The 18,137-nt window shown below is 57.7% G+C and overlaps 5 protein-coding genes across 5 annotated transcripts; 2 read left to right on the top strand and 3 right to left on the bottom strand.

The window, feature by feature from the left end:
- Positions 1-1,218: 1,218 nt before the first annotated feature.
- L226DRAFT_548518 (protein serine/threonine phosphatase 2C) lies at positions 1,219-2,818 on the top strand (the record flags this gene model as incomplete). Its single annotated transcript, XM_067682600.1, has 4 exons — positions 1,219-1,242; positions 1,524-2,383; positions 2,424-2,491; positions 2,715-2,818. The coding sequence occupies 4 exons, from the start codon at positions 1,219-1,221 to the stop codon at positions 2,816-2,818; spliced, it is 1,056 nt and encodes a 351-aa protein (XP_067529085.1).
- Positions 2,819-4,169: 1,351 nt separating this feature from the next.
- L226DRAFT_448753 (uncharacterized protein) lies at positions 4,170-4,493 on the bottom strand (the record flags this gene model as incomplete). Its single annotated transcript, XM_067674923.1, has 1 exon — positions 4,170-4,493. A coding segment is annotated over one exon (324 nt), but the record flags the coding sequence as incomplete, so codon positions are not given.
- Positions 4,494-5,017: 524 nt separating this feature from the next.
- L226DRAFT_447130 (uncharacterized protein) lies at positions 5,018-6,326 on the bottom strand (the record flags this gene model as incomplete). The annotated part of the gene is made up of 2 exons (XM_067674906.1): positions 5,018-5,704; positions 6,162-6,326. Coding segments are annotated over 2 exons (852 nt in total), but the record flags the coding sequence as incomplete, so codon positions are not given.
- A 1,908-nt stretch (positions 6,327-8,234) lies between these two features.
- On the top strand, positions 8,235-10,184 carry L226DRAFT_527183 (uncharacterized protein; the record flags this gene model as incomplete). The annotated part of the gene is made up of 6 exons (XM_067679094.1): positions 8,235-8,295; positions 8,325-8,740; positions 8,796-9,011; positions 9,252-9,657; positions 9,711-10,082; positions 10,144-10,184. 6 exons carry the CDS (start codon positions 8,235-8,237, stop codon positions 10,182-10,184), a joined length of 1,512 nt encoding a protein of 503 aa, XP_067529082.1.
- Positions 10,185-10,690: 506 nt separating this feature from the next.
- L226DRAFT_601203 (uncharacterized protein) lies at positions 10,691-16,330 on the bottom strand (the record flags this gene model as incomplete). Its single annotated transcript, XM_067685680.1, has 13 exons — positions 10,691-10,735; positions 10,838-10,915; positions 11,000-11,023; positions 11,076-11,146; positions 11,202-11,601; positions 11,656-12,339; positions 12,372-12,656; positions 12,685-12,997; positions 13,178-14,173; positions 14,380-14,525; positions 14,583-15,558; positions 15,616-16,028; positions 16,067-16,330. The coding sequence occupies 13 exons, from the start codon at positions 16,328-16,330 to the stop codon at positions 10,691-10,693; spliced, it is 4,695 nt and encodes a 1,564-aa protein (XP_067529081.1).
- Between the last annotated feature and the right edge of the window lie 1,807 nt (positions 16,331-18,137).

The following is an 18,137-nucleotide window of genomic DNA, read 5'->3' as shown; positions in this document are numbered from 1 at the left end:
TCCAGTTGACAGTCGTCTTCTTCTTACCAGTTTCTTTTCTGTATGAGTTCCTGCTTGTTCGCTCAACGTACTTTGGCTCGGTAGGCTATTATCTATGTCATGTGACCTTCAGAAGCGCTTAGTTTGCTCTACGGCTTGCCACCCTCGACTACATCTCTAAGTCTTACCAGTTCCATAGTCTTCCGAGTCTGGGACCCTGGGTCGCAACGCTCCCTCACGGCGACACACATCAGCAGCAAGCTTGCCGTCCCGCACGCGCAATGGCACAACAAGCCCAGAGTCCTCGAACGGAACCCTCGGCTCACCTTAGCTCGGTGTTTGGAGCTATACAGGATGTCATGGTCCGCTGGCCCGTCCTGGGAGTCTATCGTCATTCGTGAGTACCACAACTATTACTGCAGCAGTAGTTCCATAGGCATGCCTGTCGTGGCAGTACCGCCTCCGAGTCCAACTACACATCATGATCTCAACTTTGTTCATCGCTTCATCGAGAACCTGTCCCTGGCCAATGAGGCCCGTCCTGGTGCGATGTCTCCATCTCCACGTGTGGGTTGCAGAGTGTGATGTTGCAACAGAGCTAGGGTGGAGGCCGACACATAGGACACTGCTATCGAGAATCCCGTACGAGCCGTTGCGCTGTGTCGGAACTGCAACTTGTGGAGGTAGTACACTGCGCGATCCTACTTGCGTCCTGGATGAAAAGCATCGCTGTGTATCTGACTACGTTGATTTATGAATGTTCAACAGTTCCTATAGGTCGTGTAGGTCGCACACGAACTATCACAAGGTTAAAGTTCTGCGTTGTGGCTGGCCGCCGGGAGCCACGTGACCTATGGAAGCGATCATGGTTTCTGCGGCGCCTGCAATCGCATCTCTTACCAGTGCCACCACCACGTCGACGCGTCACGTCGCGACCGTCGCTGCGACACGACACACGAGCTGAACGAGTAGAGGTGCTTCAGACTCGGGTAGCTCTACGCGGCCAGGTCCGTCATGCGCCAGGTCTCCAGAATTGGCACCGTGACAAAAGTCGGCACAGCCTCCTCACTGCGGACTGGTGCAGGTTCTTGCTACAAGGCTCAGATGCCGCTCAAGGAATTATCCTCCCTCAAAGAAACACCAAGGGAGTCCAAGGAGTCCAAAACCGAGCAGGATGCTTCGAAACCAACGTTCAGCCGGACCTTGCTGCTCTCCTTGTTCGGTATGTGGGCAGCCACGATGAGCTGTCTGTCCAATGCTGCGGTGTCCCTGGAAGGCGACTTGGACGCGAGTGAGTCGTACTCATGCCGTTCAACCTCTGCTTGTTTGGTTCGCACACTAACTGTTCGTATACAGAACGTCGGTTCTTTGACATCGACGGGGTCCTGCGGCGGCACCAGAAGACTTCTCGTGCACCCGAGGGATGCGGGATTACTCGTTATGACTTCTCGCACGTAGGAAGGTATGTAGGATATACTAGTATTCTGACGAGGATACAACCTACGCTGACCAGCAATGAGCCAGCTGAAGACGACCATCAGGAGGCTGTGGTACCTGTGCCATCCGGGCACTGGTCCTTCTTCGGGATCTTTGACGGCCACAATGGCGGTGACACCAGCAAATGGCTTGCGGACAATCTGATCTTGGCCGCCGTCGGCGGCTTGAGCGATCTGTACTCTGGCTTGGCCAGAACAGATCCCAACGCTACACCCGAGCCTACGCCGTCCGACATATCCAAGACACTGAAGGCCGTCTTCAACGAACTCGACGATTTCATTGTGAACGAGCGGCTCAGGGAAGTTTTTGCGTCGAGCTCGCGGCAAGATGGACTAACGCTGCTCGGTCCTGCGTGGGCCGGGTCATGTGCACTCCTCTCCTTCTACGATTCCCACTCTCGGAGATTGCACATCGCCCTCACGGGAGACTCGCGCGCGGTGCTCGGCAGACGACGGTACGACGGGAACGGAGAGCTCAGGTTCGACGTCTACATCCTCACGACCGAGCAGAACCCGATGAACGCCGATGAGCTCGAGCGGCTCACGACGGAGCATCCGGGGGAAGACGTCGTGCAGAACGGACGGGTGTTCGGAATGGGAGTGACCCGTGCGTTCGGAGATGCGCGCTTGAAGTGGCCCCACGAGGTCCAGGACAAGCTGAAGCGGCGCATCTTCGGACGTATGCCGCCAGGGGACGTCAAGACCCCTCCGTACATAACAGCCGAGCCCGAAGTGACTTCTATTGAAATCGAACCCGGTGACTTCCTCATCATGGGCTCGGACGGGCTGTGGGAGAGCTTGACGAGCGAGGAGGCGGTCGGGCTCGTTGGCCTGTGGAAGGAGGGCGAGAAGAAAGGAGGAGGCAAGCGCGAGCCCGTTGGCGGTTACGCTCCTCATATGCTGCCAGTGTGGAGGCCAGAACGCGATGAGACCCTGCGGTACCGTCAGGCGGGATGCCAATGCTGCCACCCATCTTCTCCGGAATGCTCTTGGAGGCACCCAGCGCGAGCGAGGGCGTACACTCGGGCTGACCGGGCTGGGAGCTGCGTTGCGCCAAGGGGGTGCCGGGGTGATCGTCGAGACGGGCGAGGGGGTCGGACGGACATGTGTACTTGGTTGTGGCAATATATTTTGTTCCCACGGAAGCGACGGCTGGAATGACCAGCAATAGGTCGTTCCTCTGTACAGTACGGGGGATTGTACAGTATGGGGGATTGTACAGTACGGGGGATTGTACAGTACGGGGGATTGTACAGTACGGGGGATTGTACAGTACGGGGGACATAGAGGAACAGGAACAGACACGGTACAGGGGAAATAGAGCCACAGGAGAGCAGGAGTGAGCAGCGCGGGCGTGTTCTCCGCGGCGAGCCACTCAGTGAAGTAGAGGAAGTACGCTACTACTGCTCATCTCGAGCTCTCAGCAGACAGACGAATAGATAATACATGGCGTGTACACAATCTACGACGAGGCTGAGATGTGTGCGGAAAAAAACAGACCCGCCCGACTTCCCGACCCTCTGCCGCACACGCCGCGTCGCGCATCCCTGAATGAAGTTGACCCCGCCGAAGCCTCTGCCCTTCCGACGACTCTCTGCTCGAACGTATCGGTTACTGGGACGTACAGGACGTCGGACAGCAAGTGTCCCCGGATAAACCACCTGCCGCCATCGCCTTTCTAGACCTGGAGTAGTCGGAATGGGCCCGAGGACTGTGAGCGAAGGAACACGAGCGAGAGGACGAAGAACTTACTGCACAAAGGCCCAGCCACCCGTCGAGTATGCCGGCTGCGCCGCCGTGAAGCTCGTTCGAGCCGTACCAAGACGCGTCGGGCAGTACCAAGTTAGAATGGCACACAGTGATGGCCGCTTCCAGTACCAGGCGGCGAGAGTACAGTAGTAACGACTAGATGAGGCGGTCAGCTTCCGATCTTGCGCTCCCGATGCAGTACATGCCAGATTATATGTTCGCCGCGTGGATGGTTAGAGCCGCCGTACCAAGATACGCCGGGCAGACGAGGACGGCGAGTGATGAGATCAGTGCAACGTCCGGACAGCTACTAGTACAAGAGACATACATACTTGTAGCAAAAGCTCATGATCCTCGAGCGAATGGCTTGCGCCTCGGGCTTCCTGAAGCGGCTTGAGCTTCTGCGCCGCGATCGTTCGCAATGCAGATAATAGGGGTCCTAGTCTTCTTGATCAGAGCAGTGAGTGCGCCAATGCCGCCGCGGTCGCCTGCGGACATGCCATCGACCTCGTCCATGATGACACACGACTTGTCGGTTATGGCAACTCCAGCGGCATTTGTTGCCTGAGAACGATGCGTCAGTATCATGGAGCTCCACGCACACACAACACCCACATGTCCCCCAGTCATCCATCCGTCGAGCGATGTGTTCATGATATTCGTACTGTTCTCGACGAGCTTCTTGCTCCGCGCATCGCTCGCGTTTACCTCGACCGACGTGAACCCCGTGAGCTTCGCGCACAGGTGCGTGCTCGTCGTCTTCCCGATCCCCAGGGGCCCAGTGATCATGACCGCACGGAAGACGTTCATGCCGTCCTTGCCCGGCTTCTTGAAGTGCGACTTGAGGCTGCTGTCGCCGCGCTGAATGTTCTACATGAGTAGTGGGTCGAGGCAAGGCAAAGCGAACACTCACGCTCCACTCGTAGCTGTCTCTTTCGCGACCTGCTTCTCGCGCCGCTCCATCTCCTTCGCGCTCTGGCAGACCGCCTCCCGCTCCTTCTCAATCTTCTTACGCGTCTTCTCGTCCAATGTGCTCACGTCCGTCTCTCCCGTGGTGATGAGGTTCAAAAAGCCGTCCTCGTCGAGCGTCTTCAGCTTGCTCTTCTCGATCGCCTTGAGCTTACTCGGGCCTGCGTCCGAGCCTATGACGACGAAGGAGGTCTTGGAGGACGGCTGGCCGGTGACGCGCCCTCCGTAGCGCTTCGAGAGCTCGATGGCCTCGTCGCACGACAGGCCCTCAAGCGCTCCAGTGAACACGAAGGACAGGCCGGCGAGGCAGTTCGGGTCGGAGGGAATTGGGATCTCCTTCGAGCCTGGGTTGGACGGGCCGGCGTGAGCCTTCATCGCGTACCCAACTCCGGTACGCTCTCTTCCCGGTTGTCCGTCAGCTTTGGATCTCATGCTTTAAACTCTGCGGTACGTACCGTCTCGCGCGTGGCGATGAAGTTCAAAAAGCCGTCCTCGTCGAGCGTCTTCAGCTTGCTCTTCTCGATCGCCTTGAGCTTGCTCGGGCCTGCGTCCGCGCCGACGATGACGACGGAGGTCTTGGAGGATGGCTGGCCGGTGACGCGCCCTACATGGCGCTGCGTGAGCTCGATGGCCTCGTCGCGCGACAGACTCTCAAGCTCGCCGGTGAACACGAAGGACAGGCCGGCGAGGCAGTTCGGGTCGGAGGGAGGTGAGATCTCCTTCGAGCCTGGGTTGGACGGGCCGGCGGGAGCCTTCATCACGTACCCAACTCTGGTACGCTCTCTTCCCGGTTGTCCGTCAGCTTTGGATCTCGCGCTATAAACTCTGCTGATCCCTGGAGAGGCAGACACGGCCAGGATATTCGACGGGTGCGGCGCAGGGGGCTTGTCCGACCTCGCGTCTTGGGCTCGGTTGGGCAGCGAGTCGAGGATGCGCTGGAGGTGACGGGTGACAATAATCGTGCGGAGCGCCCGGTGTCCCTCGGAAATGAGGAGAGACTCCGGACGCGCTGGAGAGGAGGGTGTGGACTCGAGGAAGGAGGAGAACGTCGGAAGCGCAGCGGCGTAGAACGGGTTCACCACGGAGATGACGCGTATGTCCCGCTCGACGGGTGCAACGAGCAGCGCTGGCAAGAGCAGAGTCACCATCAAGAAGGACGCGAGCGAGACGGACTCGCGTTGTTCCGCCTCTCGCTGCTCCTTCTCGCGCCGAGCTTGTCCGCCGAAGAACCATATCCGGCCGATGCTGGGGTACTCGTGCGCGAAGACGATCGCGTCTATACGCGTGTCGTTCCCGGTGAGGAATGTAGTGCAGAAGTTGCGGATCGAGGTTGCAGAAGTTAGGTCGCAGTACTCGGCAAAGATATTCTCGTTGTTGGTTGTCGAGCGGATGAGAGGGAGGAGGAGGGATGGAACGGGATGGGAGAGAGGGTACGGGGAGAGGGCGATGATGTGTGCGCCGCGTTTGGCCAGGGCGGTCAGTGTTACGATGCCCAACGGCGTGAACGGTCCCTGCAGACTGATGTCAGTTTCTCTGAAGAGTGGCCCCCAATCTCTACTACAGAAGCAGAGCATTGATTCATATATGCCGATCAGGTCATGGACAGGACGGAAAGCAGAGCGCATATACCCTCCATTCGATTTACGACGCATACAAACGAGATGCGCCAGATGTCAGTGTCCAGTTGGACCGTGTTCGTCGAAGGTGTCAATAGACCGCGTCCTAGCTAGGCCCACAAGCCACTTCGCATTCCTACCCAGCATCCCCGCATTCACTGCCATACGGTCACCATTTACGACGCGGGCCAACGACTGCGAGCTCATGCCCTCTCACAAGTCCAAGCATCAAGCAAAGGGACATCGGGACATCAACCTGGTCATTTGATACCGGAATGCCCCTTCGCCTAGCCCTCCCAGTCCTCTAACCCTCCTCGGTCCTCCCACACCGTGACCAAAGACGAATACTCACCGTCAGTATCACCACTCGCGCATGCAGATCGCGCTCCCGGTTCGTCGGGGGCCCCTGCGCGTACGCATAGATCACAAAGAGGACCGCAGCGGCGACGGCGGCGTGTGGCCAGTACTTGAGCGGGAGGACTGCTGTGATCGCAGTGTAGACGACTTGGAGGACCATGTATGCGGCGTGGGCCGCCTGCGGCGAGTTGGATGGGGTAGCCCTAGTAGCGGGGGTAGGAGCACGGGTAGGAGAAGAAGTACGTACCAGGTTGTATATTCGCCGCGTGGATGATTCGAGCCGCACCAAGACGCGTCGCGCCGCCGAAGGTCAGCCTGGAGAAATCGGAAGTTCACGGTGAGTAAGAGATGTGCCAAAAGAACGGGAGATTCACGTACCAAGACAGGACAGCACACAGCGACCACTCAGCCTCATGTACCGGGTAAGGACGGCGAGGGGCCGGCCGCCAGCTTCCAGGTTGCCGTCCCGAGGCCTGCAGTGTCCGCCGGCTTCCAAGCTTGCGCTCCGGAGAATACACTGGTAAGTCGACGGCGCGGGTGTGTTTTGTAGGATTCACCTTGGAGATCTAGATGTAGACATACCAACGCCGGCAGCGTTCTTGATCAATCGCGCAAAATGGAAATGGAGAGGTGCGTACCTTAAAGGGGATCACAGTCCGTGCTCGTTCTGAGACAGCGTGTGTAGGTGCATCGGAGCGTGTATGGCCTGTCAACTCCAGTAGACTCCAGCATGATGGCCAGCATTGAGATGGTCTTGAAGACGAGGAGCCGAGACAGGCCAGACGCGTCCGGCTTGCCGGCCATAGGGTACTCGGGAGAGAGGAGAACATGTACGCGGATAGCGCACTTTCAATCGTCGCAGTCGTACTCGACAGTGTTTCCGAGGGGTGAGGGGCGAGGTTCCGAGAGCTCCGCAGCGCAAGGAGCACTCGCAGCGGCGTTCATGCGCGGGTGGATACACAGATGTCGTCTGGGAGAAGCATGGAGCAGTGTAAGAGGTGGTGAAGGCGAGGGAGGAGAGAGGATGCGGCGGACACGTAGACTCCGAGCTTCTTGCGGTAGACCGTAGTTCGCGCTCGGAAATACCACCCGTCACCGGGTTGCTGAGCACTGTAACCATGTGCGCGTTAGTCAGAACGTCAAGCGGCAGTCAGGTGCCAAGCGGTGCGTACCTTCTGAAACCAGATCCGAGATCCAACTCTCAACGATAGCTCCCAGTTCGACGCAGAAGGAGATGTAGCGCGTCCTAGGAATGCAGCTAGGAAAACGAATATCAGTCAGCTCGAGACCTTGAGGCCGTTAGATGGGTCGTACTCACCCCAGGAGACAGCGCACGCTGCATGCGGAGTAGGAGTCTTTGAGCCCGGAGATAGTACGAGCTAGCGATATTGTACCAGCGCACTGTCACAGTAGAAAAATCAGAGCGATTTTCTCGCCAACGCTGTAGCTTACGGTTTGCCGATATCCGAGGTGCGACGAGACTCGGACAGGTCGTCACCAGTGCGCTGATGCTTGGAGTTCCGCCGCACCACTGTTGCGGGAACGTTAGTTTTCCACCCCGGTTGACCACGGTGCGACCGCGGTCAGACCGCGGGACGGACCGCGGTCTCGGCTATGGCTGCACGTGACCAAAACCGCGACCGCGGTTTTGAGCGCAGACCGCGACCACAGGTCAGACCGCGGTCTGTGCTCGCTTGTCAAGTTCAGCCTTTCGCGTGTCGGCTTCCCCTCGATATATATCCTGTGCCGTCCTGGCATTGATGCTATCTCCATCCTCCCCCTCCTCGTCCGTGGCCAGTCAAGCCGGTACACGTCTGTACTTGTGTCGCCACGTCCACATGTTTCTGACCTCCGTTTCTGTAGATAGATCCTACCTTTCGCGAGGTGTGTGGGAGAGGACCTGTCGGGACGTGCGACACGTGAGGACCAAGTCGGGTCTGAGACTTTCCATTGGGCGAGGGCAGCATCTGGAGTGGGTAGACTGGCACTTGGTGAGTCCTTCTTGTCTGTGGTCCAGTCTAACCTTGACCGATCTCTATCTACAGACTCATGAGTGATGATCTTCGCAATGTGCCCCGATGCGAGCGGTGCGGTAAAACCAAGCTCGCTGCTGCCTGTACCAAATGCATGTGCGCCCCATGCTGTGTTGCCGATCCAGCCCCTTGCAAGTACGACTACCACCGTCGTCAGAAGTTGAAAGCAGCCACATCCACATCTCCCGCCACCGCCATGTCGTCCACTTCTCCCGCCACGTCGTCCACGTCTCCCACCACGTCGTCCACCTCTTCCGCCACGTCGTCCACGTCTCCCGCCACGTCGTCCACGTCTCCCACCACGTCGTCCACCTCTTCCGCCACATCCACCCAAGTCTCCTCTCAGTCTCAGACTGCTACCCGGACGAGCGGCTGTGCGGCTCCCTTGAGCTCCCTCTGGACGGAGAATCAGGCCATTGGCGCTCTTCTCCTTCAGAAGCAGGATGAGATGAGGCGTCTTCAAGCCACAGGGTCTCACATGCAGACTCTTGAAGCCTTGGCTAACAGCAAGAAGACTGTGCTATTCCATGTGTGGGCGAAGGTATGTCACTCTATGTTATATTCTTTTGCTTTGTTGTCACTCACTTTCTACTCAGCCTAACCAATCAGCGATTCGTCGCTCAGTGCTCGTCAAAAGTCATCCAATATACTGTCTTGAGCAGTTGCCGCATGTACTTGGGCTGTTTCCTGAGGGGACAACGTTGTACCAGGTGTACAATGCAGGTGCCAGTGGGGACTGCGCTTCATGGGACGATGTAGAGGTCTCTGCTGGCAGGTCTCTGAAGTCTGAAGAATACGAAGTCTGTGTTCGGGTATGCGGGTTACATGACGACCAGTGCCTTGGACTGTCCACCGTTGTCGATTCGCTACGCTCTTCTTCCACCTCTTCTACTACTACGCCTGTCGTCCGAACTCCAAAGAGATCTCGATCACCATCCCGTGCTTCCCCTTCAGACGACTGCAGCTATTCCCCCAGCAAACGCATACTCTCAGTTCCTATCATGAAAACAAACCCAACTCGGAACTCTCGCACATCATCTCATACTCGCAAGTGTTCCATTTCGAGCCGCTCTTCAACCACTGGCGATGGGGACGTTGAAGACGCAGCTGATGAGCCAATGTTGAAAAGGCCTCGTCGCAACACTGTCTCCCCTAACTTCCCTTCACAATTCCCCTTCTCCACTGTCTACAACTTCGTCAGCATCGCCGAACAATCAGAGAAGCAGCCCCAGCAGGATATGATCAGGGCTGCAGAGGAGGCGACTGGTCTGAAGTGTGGCAAGACGACGTATGGGGATATCAAAAAGCTTCTGCGCCAGGGATGTCCTGAGATCTGGAAGGATTTTGGAGGGCGCCAGGGTGCCGACGGTCTCTGGACTGTGTACAAGCACTCAGTAGCTCAGAGACCGGCCACCTCTACACTACCGTGGTGCAAGAAAGGCCTTGTGCTCGACACTGGTAAGCCCATGGTTTTCGTTCAATGCAGAGCAGTACTGACTAAAGGTTAGTAGGAATGTGGCGCTCTGCGAACTCCTACCTTGCTACTTCAGATCCTGCATCCTCTGACTATCTACAGTCTCTCCAGTCCCATTCCAAGGATGTGAACGATTCTGATGGCCCTTACCACTCGGTCACTACTGCCAGCGTCCCACTTGACCATCCCGCCCCATCCTGCGACTCTCAACCTTTTGAACGACCATCTCAGCCACTGCTGCCTGGTACTTTCCCCATTCCCATGCAGCCCTTTGTCGACACTTTCTTCTCGCCTGTGGAGGATCCTGCTGGCATATTGGATCAACTCGATGATTATGTCTTCGACGCAGGACAACTTGAACAGGCTTTGGCAAGCTCCCATTTCTTATTATCTCTCCCCAACCTTAGCAGTGAATTCGAACACCCTCAATCCACTATTATTCATGACGATCTATTGTCCTTCATGTCCAGTCAACAAGTTACCTGTCAATGGTCTTCCCCTGTGCCCTTAGAAAGCACGTCTATCCTCACGCCTTCAGACATTCTAGCACCCTCCGACCAGGCTTACTTTCAACCTGATGACCGCCCTGCTACAGAGACATTAGAGCAACAGGTATTCCCGAACTCTAGTGGTACTACTATAGAATATGATCACGATACTGACACGCCGATGGAACATTCATCCATGACTCCATCCACCGCTGAGTCCACTGCTTTCTCTGGCCTGCTCTCTCGATATGGGTCTTGGACCTTGTCTTCCTCTACTTCTGAGCCGCTTGACGCTGCCTCCATATCCACAGAATCTTCTCTTACCTTTGCACTTGCTCCAGGACCATTGTGATGCATGGTCCTTTTAACAGTACCATATCACTCACCCTGATTTCCTCTCACTTAGTCCCTTGACGTCTACAACTAATCACTGCTTACAAGCTACTAGTCATATACATATATAGCTGCGCCCTATATGCCTTACAGATTTATATTGATCGTTACAGTACAGTACAAGGATAGATGGATATTACATTGCCGTCATTCCATTCTTCCGCTCCTGCTTGAGCGCTGGCTAAGAACATGTGCAACACAACAACAATGCTGTCCTCGTCGCCGGCTCTCAGAAGGAGCGTCACAAGTGCCTTTGAAAATGTTGAGGGTGCATTCTGCTCACAAACAGCGCCTTTACCCCTGCCTTCAGTTCGTCGCTGTCCAGAGCATTGACGTTCGCCTTGGTACATCCGTTGGTGTTCTAATCTACAAAGTTCATGCTTGTGCTAGATATGCCTACTATTGATCGATGTCTGAGATGTACTTTTTTTTGCTCTCAACCCACGCTCGCCAGCAGAGCCATCTGGATCTGCAAACAGCAGTCAGACGTAGTGCATAACTTAGAATAAACAGAAACGTACGAAGAGGCCATAACGCATCTGCCGGAAGTATACGGCACGGCGAGAGTTGAAGTCGACTTCTGGATCAATCTCTGCAGAGGAGTGAGTGAGCAAGTTAGATAGGAAACAGTCGCGCAGGAGACTCACGGTTGACTCTCGGGAGCGGGTGCATGACGATCATCTCCTCCTTCGCACGAGACAAGAGCGCGTGGTCGACACGGTACGCGTCCTTGACCGCATGCCACTCCGCATCGTCCTTGAAGCGCTCCTTCTGCATTCTCGTGACGTACAAGACGTCGGTGTCTCCGAGTACCTCCAGGGACTCGCACTGGTAGACAGGGATGCCAGCCTTGCGTGCGGCCGAGACAACACTGGCGGGCATGGTGAGTGAAGGCGGAGAGACAAAGTTCAACCGAACGGAGTAGAGGGAGAGGAGGGTGACGAGGCTGTGGACGGTGCAACCGTTCTTGAGGTCACCGAGCATGGTGATCGTCCGGCCGTTCACGGTACCCAGTTCCGAACGGATGGTGTAAATGTCCAGTAGAGCCTACGATTGTTCAGTAAGAGATCTCTCTCATGACAGAAGGACGATGTCACTTACTTGTGAAGGGTGCTCTCCAATACCATCGCCAGCGTTCAAGATGGGTACGGGCGAGAACTTGGCCGCAAGTTGCGAGCTGCCGACCTCGGGGTGGCGGATCACGATCGCATCGGCGTAGCACCGGAGGGTACGGATGGTGTCCGGGAGCGTCTCGCCCTTGAGGACCGACGAAGAGTCGACATGCACGTTGACCACCTCTCCACCGCACCGTTTCATCGCAGTGTCGAACGAAGACGCCGTCCTTGTCGAGGGCTCGTAGAAGAGCGTCACGAGCACCTTGCCCTTGAGAATGTCGAGGGTACCGTTGCGCTCCACCTGCAGCTGCATCTCGTGGGCGAGCGTGAAGAGGTCGTGGATATCCTTGTGGCCGAACTGCTTCACTGTAAGGATATGACGGCGGTTGAAGGCGGGATGCGGCAGCAGGTGGCTGAAGATCTGCATGCTCGATAAGGGCCCATATACAGGCGCCAGAGAGGTGGATGAGGTCGCGCTGGCTTGCAATGGTGGAACAACAGTCTCCGCGGGGACCCGCCCAGTCAACGCCTGTACGTCCGGTTTCGCGCCCGAGATGGAGCCTCTGCGCTCTGCAGGCTGGTGGCTGATAGTCGCGGCGGAGAGGTCCTTGCCCAACGGCGCGCTCGAGAGAACGCCATCGAGGAAAGCGGTCTCGGAGACCACGAATGGCTGCGCTTGTGGAGTTGGTACTTGCGTCCGACGATGATCTCGACGTTGGCATGGCCCTGGTCCGGCAGCGCGAAGATGCGCAAGGGGCTGTCGTGAAGTCGCTTGCGGACATCGTCCAGGGTAAGGCGTCCGGCGGCTACCGCACCGAGCAAGAGAGGCAAAGTCTCCTCAATACCCAAAGCCGCAGAGGCCTCCTTCCCTAGCTGAGTCGCAAGTTCGTAGGGTACGCGTCCTACAGAGAAGACGTCGATGGCATCGAGGTTGCTCCAGAGGTACTGCTGGTTCTCGAGCGTCGGCAGGCAAGTCACCCCAGGGAACTGCTCGCGCGTGAAGAAGAGCGCATACACTGCAACGTCGCAGGGTGAGCTTGAGGCCCTTCGCCTTGCTCAGAGCGATGAAGAGCATGTCCTCCTTCGTCTGCACATTGGTGACGTGAAGCGAGCTGTTATGAAGGTCGGCGAGAAGCAGGATGGGCGCAAGGTTGGCGCCGCGAGCGTCGGTGACGATAGGCTTCTCCGAGGGCCATGCCGCGAAGTGAGCAGCGGCAGCTGTAATCTGGCTGTCGGGCTCCCCATACCGGAAAGGCACAAACAACGCCTTCACGCCTGCCTCGAGCTCGTCGTCCAGAGCATTAACGTTCGCAGAGGACTCGGTGATGCTCAACGCATAATTGCAGTACGCCCAGCCGCAATGTTGCTAGCCGCCTTGTCGAGAGACGCTCGGTTAGTGATCCTGGTCTGCAGGCCCACGGGGAGGACGAGTGCAGTGACGAAACCGCCGCTGATCGACGCCTTCGTGGCATTGACGAAGTCCTCGCCGGACAGAGTAACGTCCGTACTTGTCCTTGCCGAAGCACGCAACCTCGCCCGTCGACGCCATCTCCACACCAGGCACAGGATCCGCTGCTGAGAGTCGGCTGAAGCTGAACTGCGGGACCTTGACACCGACGTAGTCCGGAGGAAGGGGGACGTGCGGGTACGGCTCCACCGGCAAGCTGAGCATGACCTTCGTCGCCATCTCGATCGCGTCGATGCCCGTGACCTTCGAGACGAAGGGGAACGAGCGGGCAGCGCGGAGGTTGCACTCGATGACCTTGATCTCATTGTTCTTCGCGATGAACTGGATGTTGAACGGCCCGGTGACGTTCGGCGCGTTCCCAATCTTGATCGTGGCGTCCTCAATGCGGCGGACAGTCTCCGGGTCGAGGTCCTGCGGCGGGTGGATGAGGGTCGCGTCGCCCGAGTGCACGCCGGCGTTCTCGACGTGCTCCGAGATATAGTGCATGATAACCTTGCCGTCCTTCGCGACCGCGTCCATCTCGATCTCCTTCGCGCCCTCGATGTACTTCGTGATGACCACCGGGTGCTCACGCGAGACCGCCGTCGCCTGCGAGAGGTAGCTGTTCAGGTCGTCCTCGCTGAACACGACGTTCATCGCCGCGCCTGACAAGACGTACGACGGGCGCACGAGGACCGGGTACCCGACCTTCTCGCAGAACATGTGCGCCTCGTCGAAGCTCGAGAGCTCCTTCCAGAGCGGCTGATCCACGCCAATCTCGTCGAGCAACCACGAGAACTTAAACCGGTTCTCCGCAGTGTCGATCATCTCCGGGGACGTCCCATAGATCTTGACGCTCTGGCGGTAGAGCGGCAGCGCGATGTTGTTCGGGGTCTGGCCACCCATCGACAGGATGACACCGCGTGAGTGCTCAGTGTCGTAGATGTCCAGGATCGTCTCCAAGCTGATGTTCTCGAAGTACAGGCGGTCGGCCTCGTCGTAATCGGTGCTGACCGTCTCGGGGTTGTAGTTGACCATGACGGTGGGGAGGCCTGATCTCGTTCAGCGGGATGTTGAGGCCGAGCTTGGCCGCGATGAAGGCGAGCGGGTAGCCAGTAGCCTTGGACGCGAGTGCAGACGAACGAGACAACCGAGCGTTGACCTGACGGAAAGGAGTCAGTCGGGGCACACCTACCAAGACGAAGAAAGGAAGGCCATACCTCGATGATGCAGTACTCGCGCTAGGTAGGGTTGAGCGCGTACTGGATGTTGCACTCGCCGATGACACCAAGGTGGCGGATGACGTTGATCGCGGTGGTACGCAGCATATTGTAGTCGGCATCAGAAACAGTTTGTGACGGCGCTGCGACGATGGAGTCGCCAGTGTGGATGCCAAGCGATTCGAAGTTCTGTACAAATGCATGTCAAGAGCTGGTCAGGTCGCGAAACATCACTGCAATACATACCTCCATGTTACAGACCATGATGCAGTTATCGCGGCAATCACGGACGACCTCGTACTCGATCTCCTTCCAGCCCTTCATGCTCTTCTCGACGAGTACCTGCGGGCTGGTCGCAAATGCCTTGCTGCACAGGGCTTTCAGCTGCTGCTCGTTCTGAGCGAAGCCTGATCCAAGTCCGCCAAGAGCGTACGCAGCGCGCACGATGACTGGGTGGCCGATGATGTTCGCGGCAGCAACGGCCTCAGTCGTGGTCGCAGTGCTCGATTGGGCGCAGCGCTCCCCAATTTCGGCCATTGCGCTCGCGAAGAGCTGCCTGTCTTCGGTCATGATGATGGTGTCGATGGGCGTACCAAGGACCTTGCAGCCAAGGCTTTCGAACTCGTCCTTGAGCTTGATGCCAACGTTGAGCGCGGTCTGCCCGCCGAACGTGACGTAGATACCGTCCGGCTTCTCGTACTTGATGATCTTCCGTACGAACTCGGGGGTAACAGGGAGGAAGTAGACTTTGTCGGCGAGCCCGCGGGAAGTCGCGATCGTCGCAACGTTCGGGTTCACGAGAATGGCGTAGATGCCCTCCTCCTTGAGCGCCTTGATAGGCTGCGAGCCGGCGTAGTCGAACTCGCCGGCCTGACCGATGGAGAGATCGCCCGAGCCGAGGATGAGCACCTTCTGCACGTCCCGGCAAGGAGTGCGCTTCTCGTTCTCCTCCTTGGTACCGCCAGGCATGGAAATCGGCAAGAGGCTGCCGGTCTTCGTGCAGTCGATGATGTTCTGGATGAAGACCTCGAACAAGAACTCGGTGTCGCGAGGACCGGAGGTGGACTCAGGGTGAAACTGCACGAAGAACGGCTTGTCGACCCAGTAGATGCCTTCGTTGCTGCCGTCATTTGCGTTCTGGAAGAGCTCCTTCCATCCTTCGGGAAGAGACGCAGCCTCGACCTGATAACCGTGGTTCTGGCTCGTGATGTAGCAGCGACCGCTGAGCGCATCCGTGCATGGGATGTTGTGACCGCGGTTGCCGTACTTCATCTTCTACGTCTTGGCGCCTGCGGCAAGTGCGAGCAGCTGGTGCCCTAGACAGATACCGAAGATGGGCCGATCCGCCTTTTGCATCGCGCGCGCGAGACGTTCGATGGCAGGCGCGACGGAAGTCGGATCGCCAGGTCCGTTAGAGACGAAGAGACCATCGAAGGGCTCCTCGGAGTCCGCGAGATAGTCGTAGTCCCAGGGAACAACCTTCAATTCAACGCCCCGATGCGTGAAGCAACGAATCTGGTTGTACTTCATACCGACGTCGACCGCGAGCACGCGGAGAGGGCGCGACCGTGAGGGGTGCATTTTTGGTTCGACCACCGGCTTGTAGATGCGCGGGGTCTTGGTGGAGACTGTCGCGACGAGGTTCTCCTGGTTCGGGTCATGGAAGGGGATGCCCTCGTAGTCCTCGCGCCACTTCGCAGTAGCGACCGCGCCAAGGGGAGACGGCGCACGAGACGCGGAGCATCGATCCCTTCTCGCGGATCTCCGGGAGGATTGAAGTCGGGAGGGACGTCGTTCACGGAGGCAGCGTCGGGACGAGGGGGCACTCCGTAGTTTCTGATGAGCGGGGAGATCAAGATGCGTATCTGACCTTCGTAGGAGGGATCGGTCAAGGACTCGGTGTATCCAACCATCCCTGCGCCAATCCAAGTAGAAGAGTGAGTGATGCCCAACGAGTGAGGCAGCAAAAACACGCACCAGTCTGGAAGACTCATTCTCCAGCGACGCTCTTGCCTTCAGCTCCTAAACTACTGCCGCGGAATGCGGTGCCATCTGCGAGCTCTAGCCCAGCGTCCTTGAAGAGAACTTCATCCTGGACGAGCGTCGTGGCGATGCGGGGCCTCCAGGAAGCTGTTGGATCGTTTGGAGGTAGTACGAGCGAGGACGGGACGAGCGACGTTAGTTTTGAGGGCAAAGTTCGACTGAGCCATGGCGAATGGTGAAAAGAATGAATTGGCGAAGTCGTAGGCCTGTCGCGGTGTATGGTAGTCTCTGCAGAACCTATGTGTGGACTCAGTAGTGAGATGAGAGGGGACGGCGAGGCAGATGGAGAATGAATACGAAGTAGTGAATGCGGGGGATGGGTGTACGCTCTTGCGGCGCGTGGGATGTGACATGGCGAAAAACAGGGACAGGGGGCAGTAGCAGAGAGTACGCACCTGCCTCACAGACTGGCCGTCTCTCTGGGTCTGGTCATGAGCGGGAAAGCATCCTGTTGCATCTCCATGGTCGACTCAGGCGTGGTTGTGAGAGCAAATGCGGGTGCGCCAATCCCACCTGTATTCAGGCTGACGACGAAGGAACACGAGCAAAAGTAAGTTGTGAAAGAACATAAAATGCCACGGCGCACGCACCTGTCCCTGTTGCTCTTCAATAGGCCCATCAACTGTCAGCCTAGCGGAGACAAGTCCCTTCTCGATGTGGGCGGTGAGTGTACCACTGGACACGTTGCAGCAAGGTTTTCAGGGAGACCGGGCCGTATGTTGAACAGGCGTTTGCGGGTCAATTGAGTTCTGGGGCGAAGCCTTGGGTGCCCTCTTGCAGTCGGCGACAAGTCCCGCCCTGCGGTGCGGTCTGTTAACAAGTGCCATGAGGTCTTCATTGCGCAGCGAGCAGAGGTGAGCACCCTCGCGTATCATGAGCACGTGACTGACGCGACTGGTTCGGATTCGGCCCTCGGGACACGCTGCCACGACATTCTGAGGCCCTTTGACTTGACCTCAACAGTATCGCCGCTGCATGCCGCCACCGGCGATTTTAAGACTACCAGATGAGCAACAACTGTGAGTGATTATACAGCAGCGCTAGCTAAGCCTAACCAACGGTTGCATTCACACAGTGAAGCGTAAGGAGTCAGCAACTTCCGACCAAGTCCAGCAGGTGGCCGAGTTACTTTCCACACTGTAAGCAGCAATTCTAGCAATTGAGACCGCCAAGCTCCGTCCTAACCTCTAGGTTTAGTTTTGTTGCTGACTGCGAAGATAGCAATACCGCGCGCAAACAAAGCAGCGGTCTGGTGCACGCACTCATCGCTGCCAACATAGAAACTCTGCAGGACCCTCTGCTTCCCCCGTTGGCGCTTGCAACACTGGATACCTCGCCTCAGCCTGCTAAGAGGCCTCGCACCGATGAGTACGTTCCTCCTCGTCCAGATCAGGTCGACCATGGGCCTTCTTGCTGTCAGGTCTGTTGCAGCATGATCTCTCCTCAGAATGACATTGTTGGCTTACCCTCACGCTCGCACCAGCTCGACAGACCGGACACACACGACTCGGGCTCGCGTCGACTGGACCCACGCGACTCCGGCTCCCACCGTCCTGACGAACGCGACTCGAGTTCACGTCGACCGGACCTGCGCGACTCGGGCTCGCGTCGACCGGATCGACCGGACCTGCGCGACTCGGGCTCGCGTCGACCGGATCTGCGTGACTCGGGCTCCCGCCGTCGTGACGAACGCGACTCTGGCTCGCGTCGACCTGACGAACGCGACTCGGGCTCCCGCCGTCCTGACGAACGCGGCTC

This window comes from Lentinus tigrinus (assembly GCF_003813185.1).
Source record: "Lentinus tigrinus ALCF2SS1-7 unplaced genomic scaffold L226scaffold_61, whole genome shotgun sequence".
Taxonomy (NCBI): Eukaryota; Fungi; Basidiomycota; class Agaricomycetes; order Polyporales; family Polyporaceae; genus Lentinus; species Lentinus tigrinus.
The sequence above is the reverse complement of the archived record's forward strand: the minus strand, read 5'-3'. Positions and strand labels throughout refer to the sequence as shown.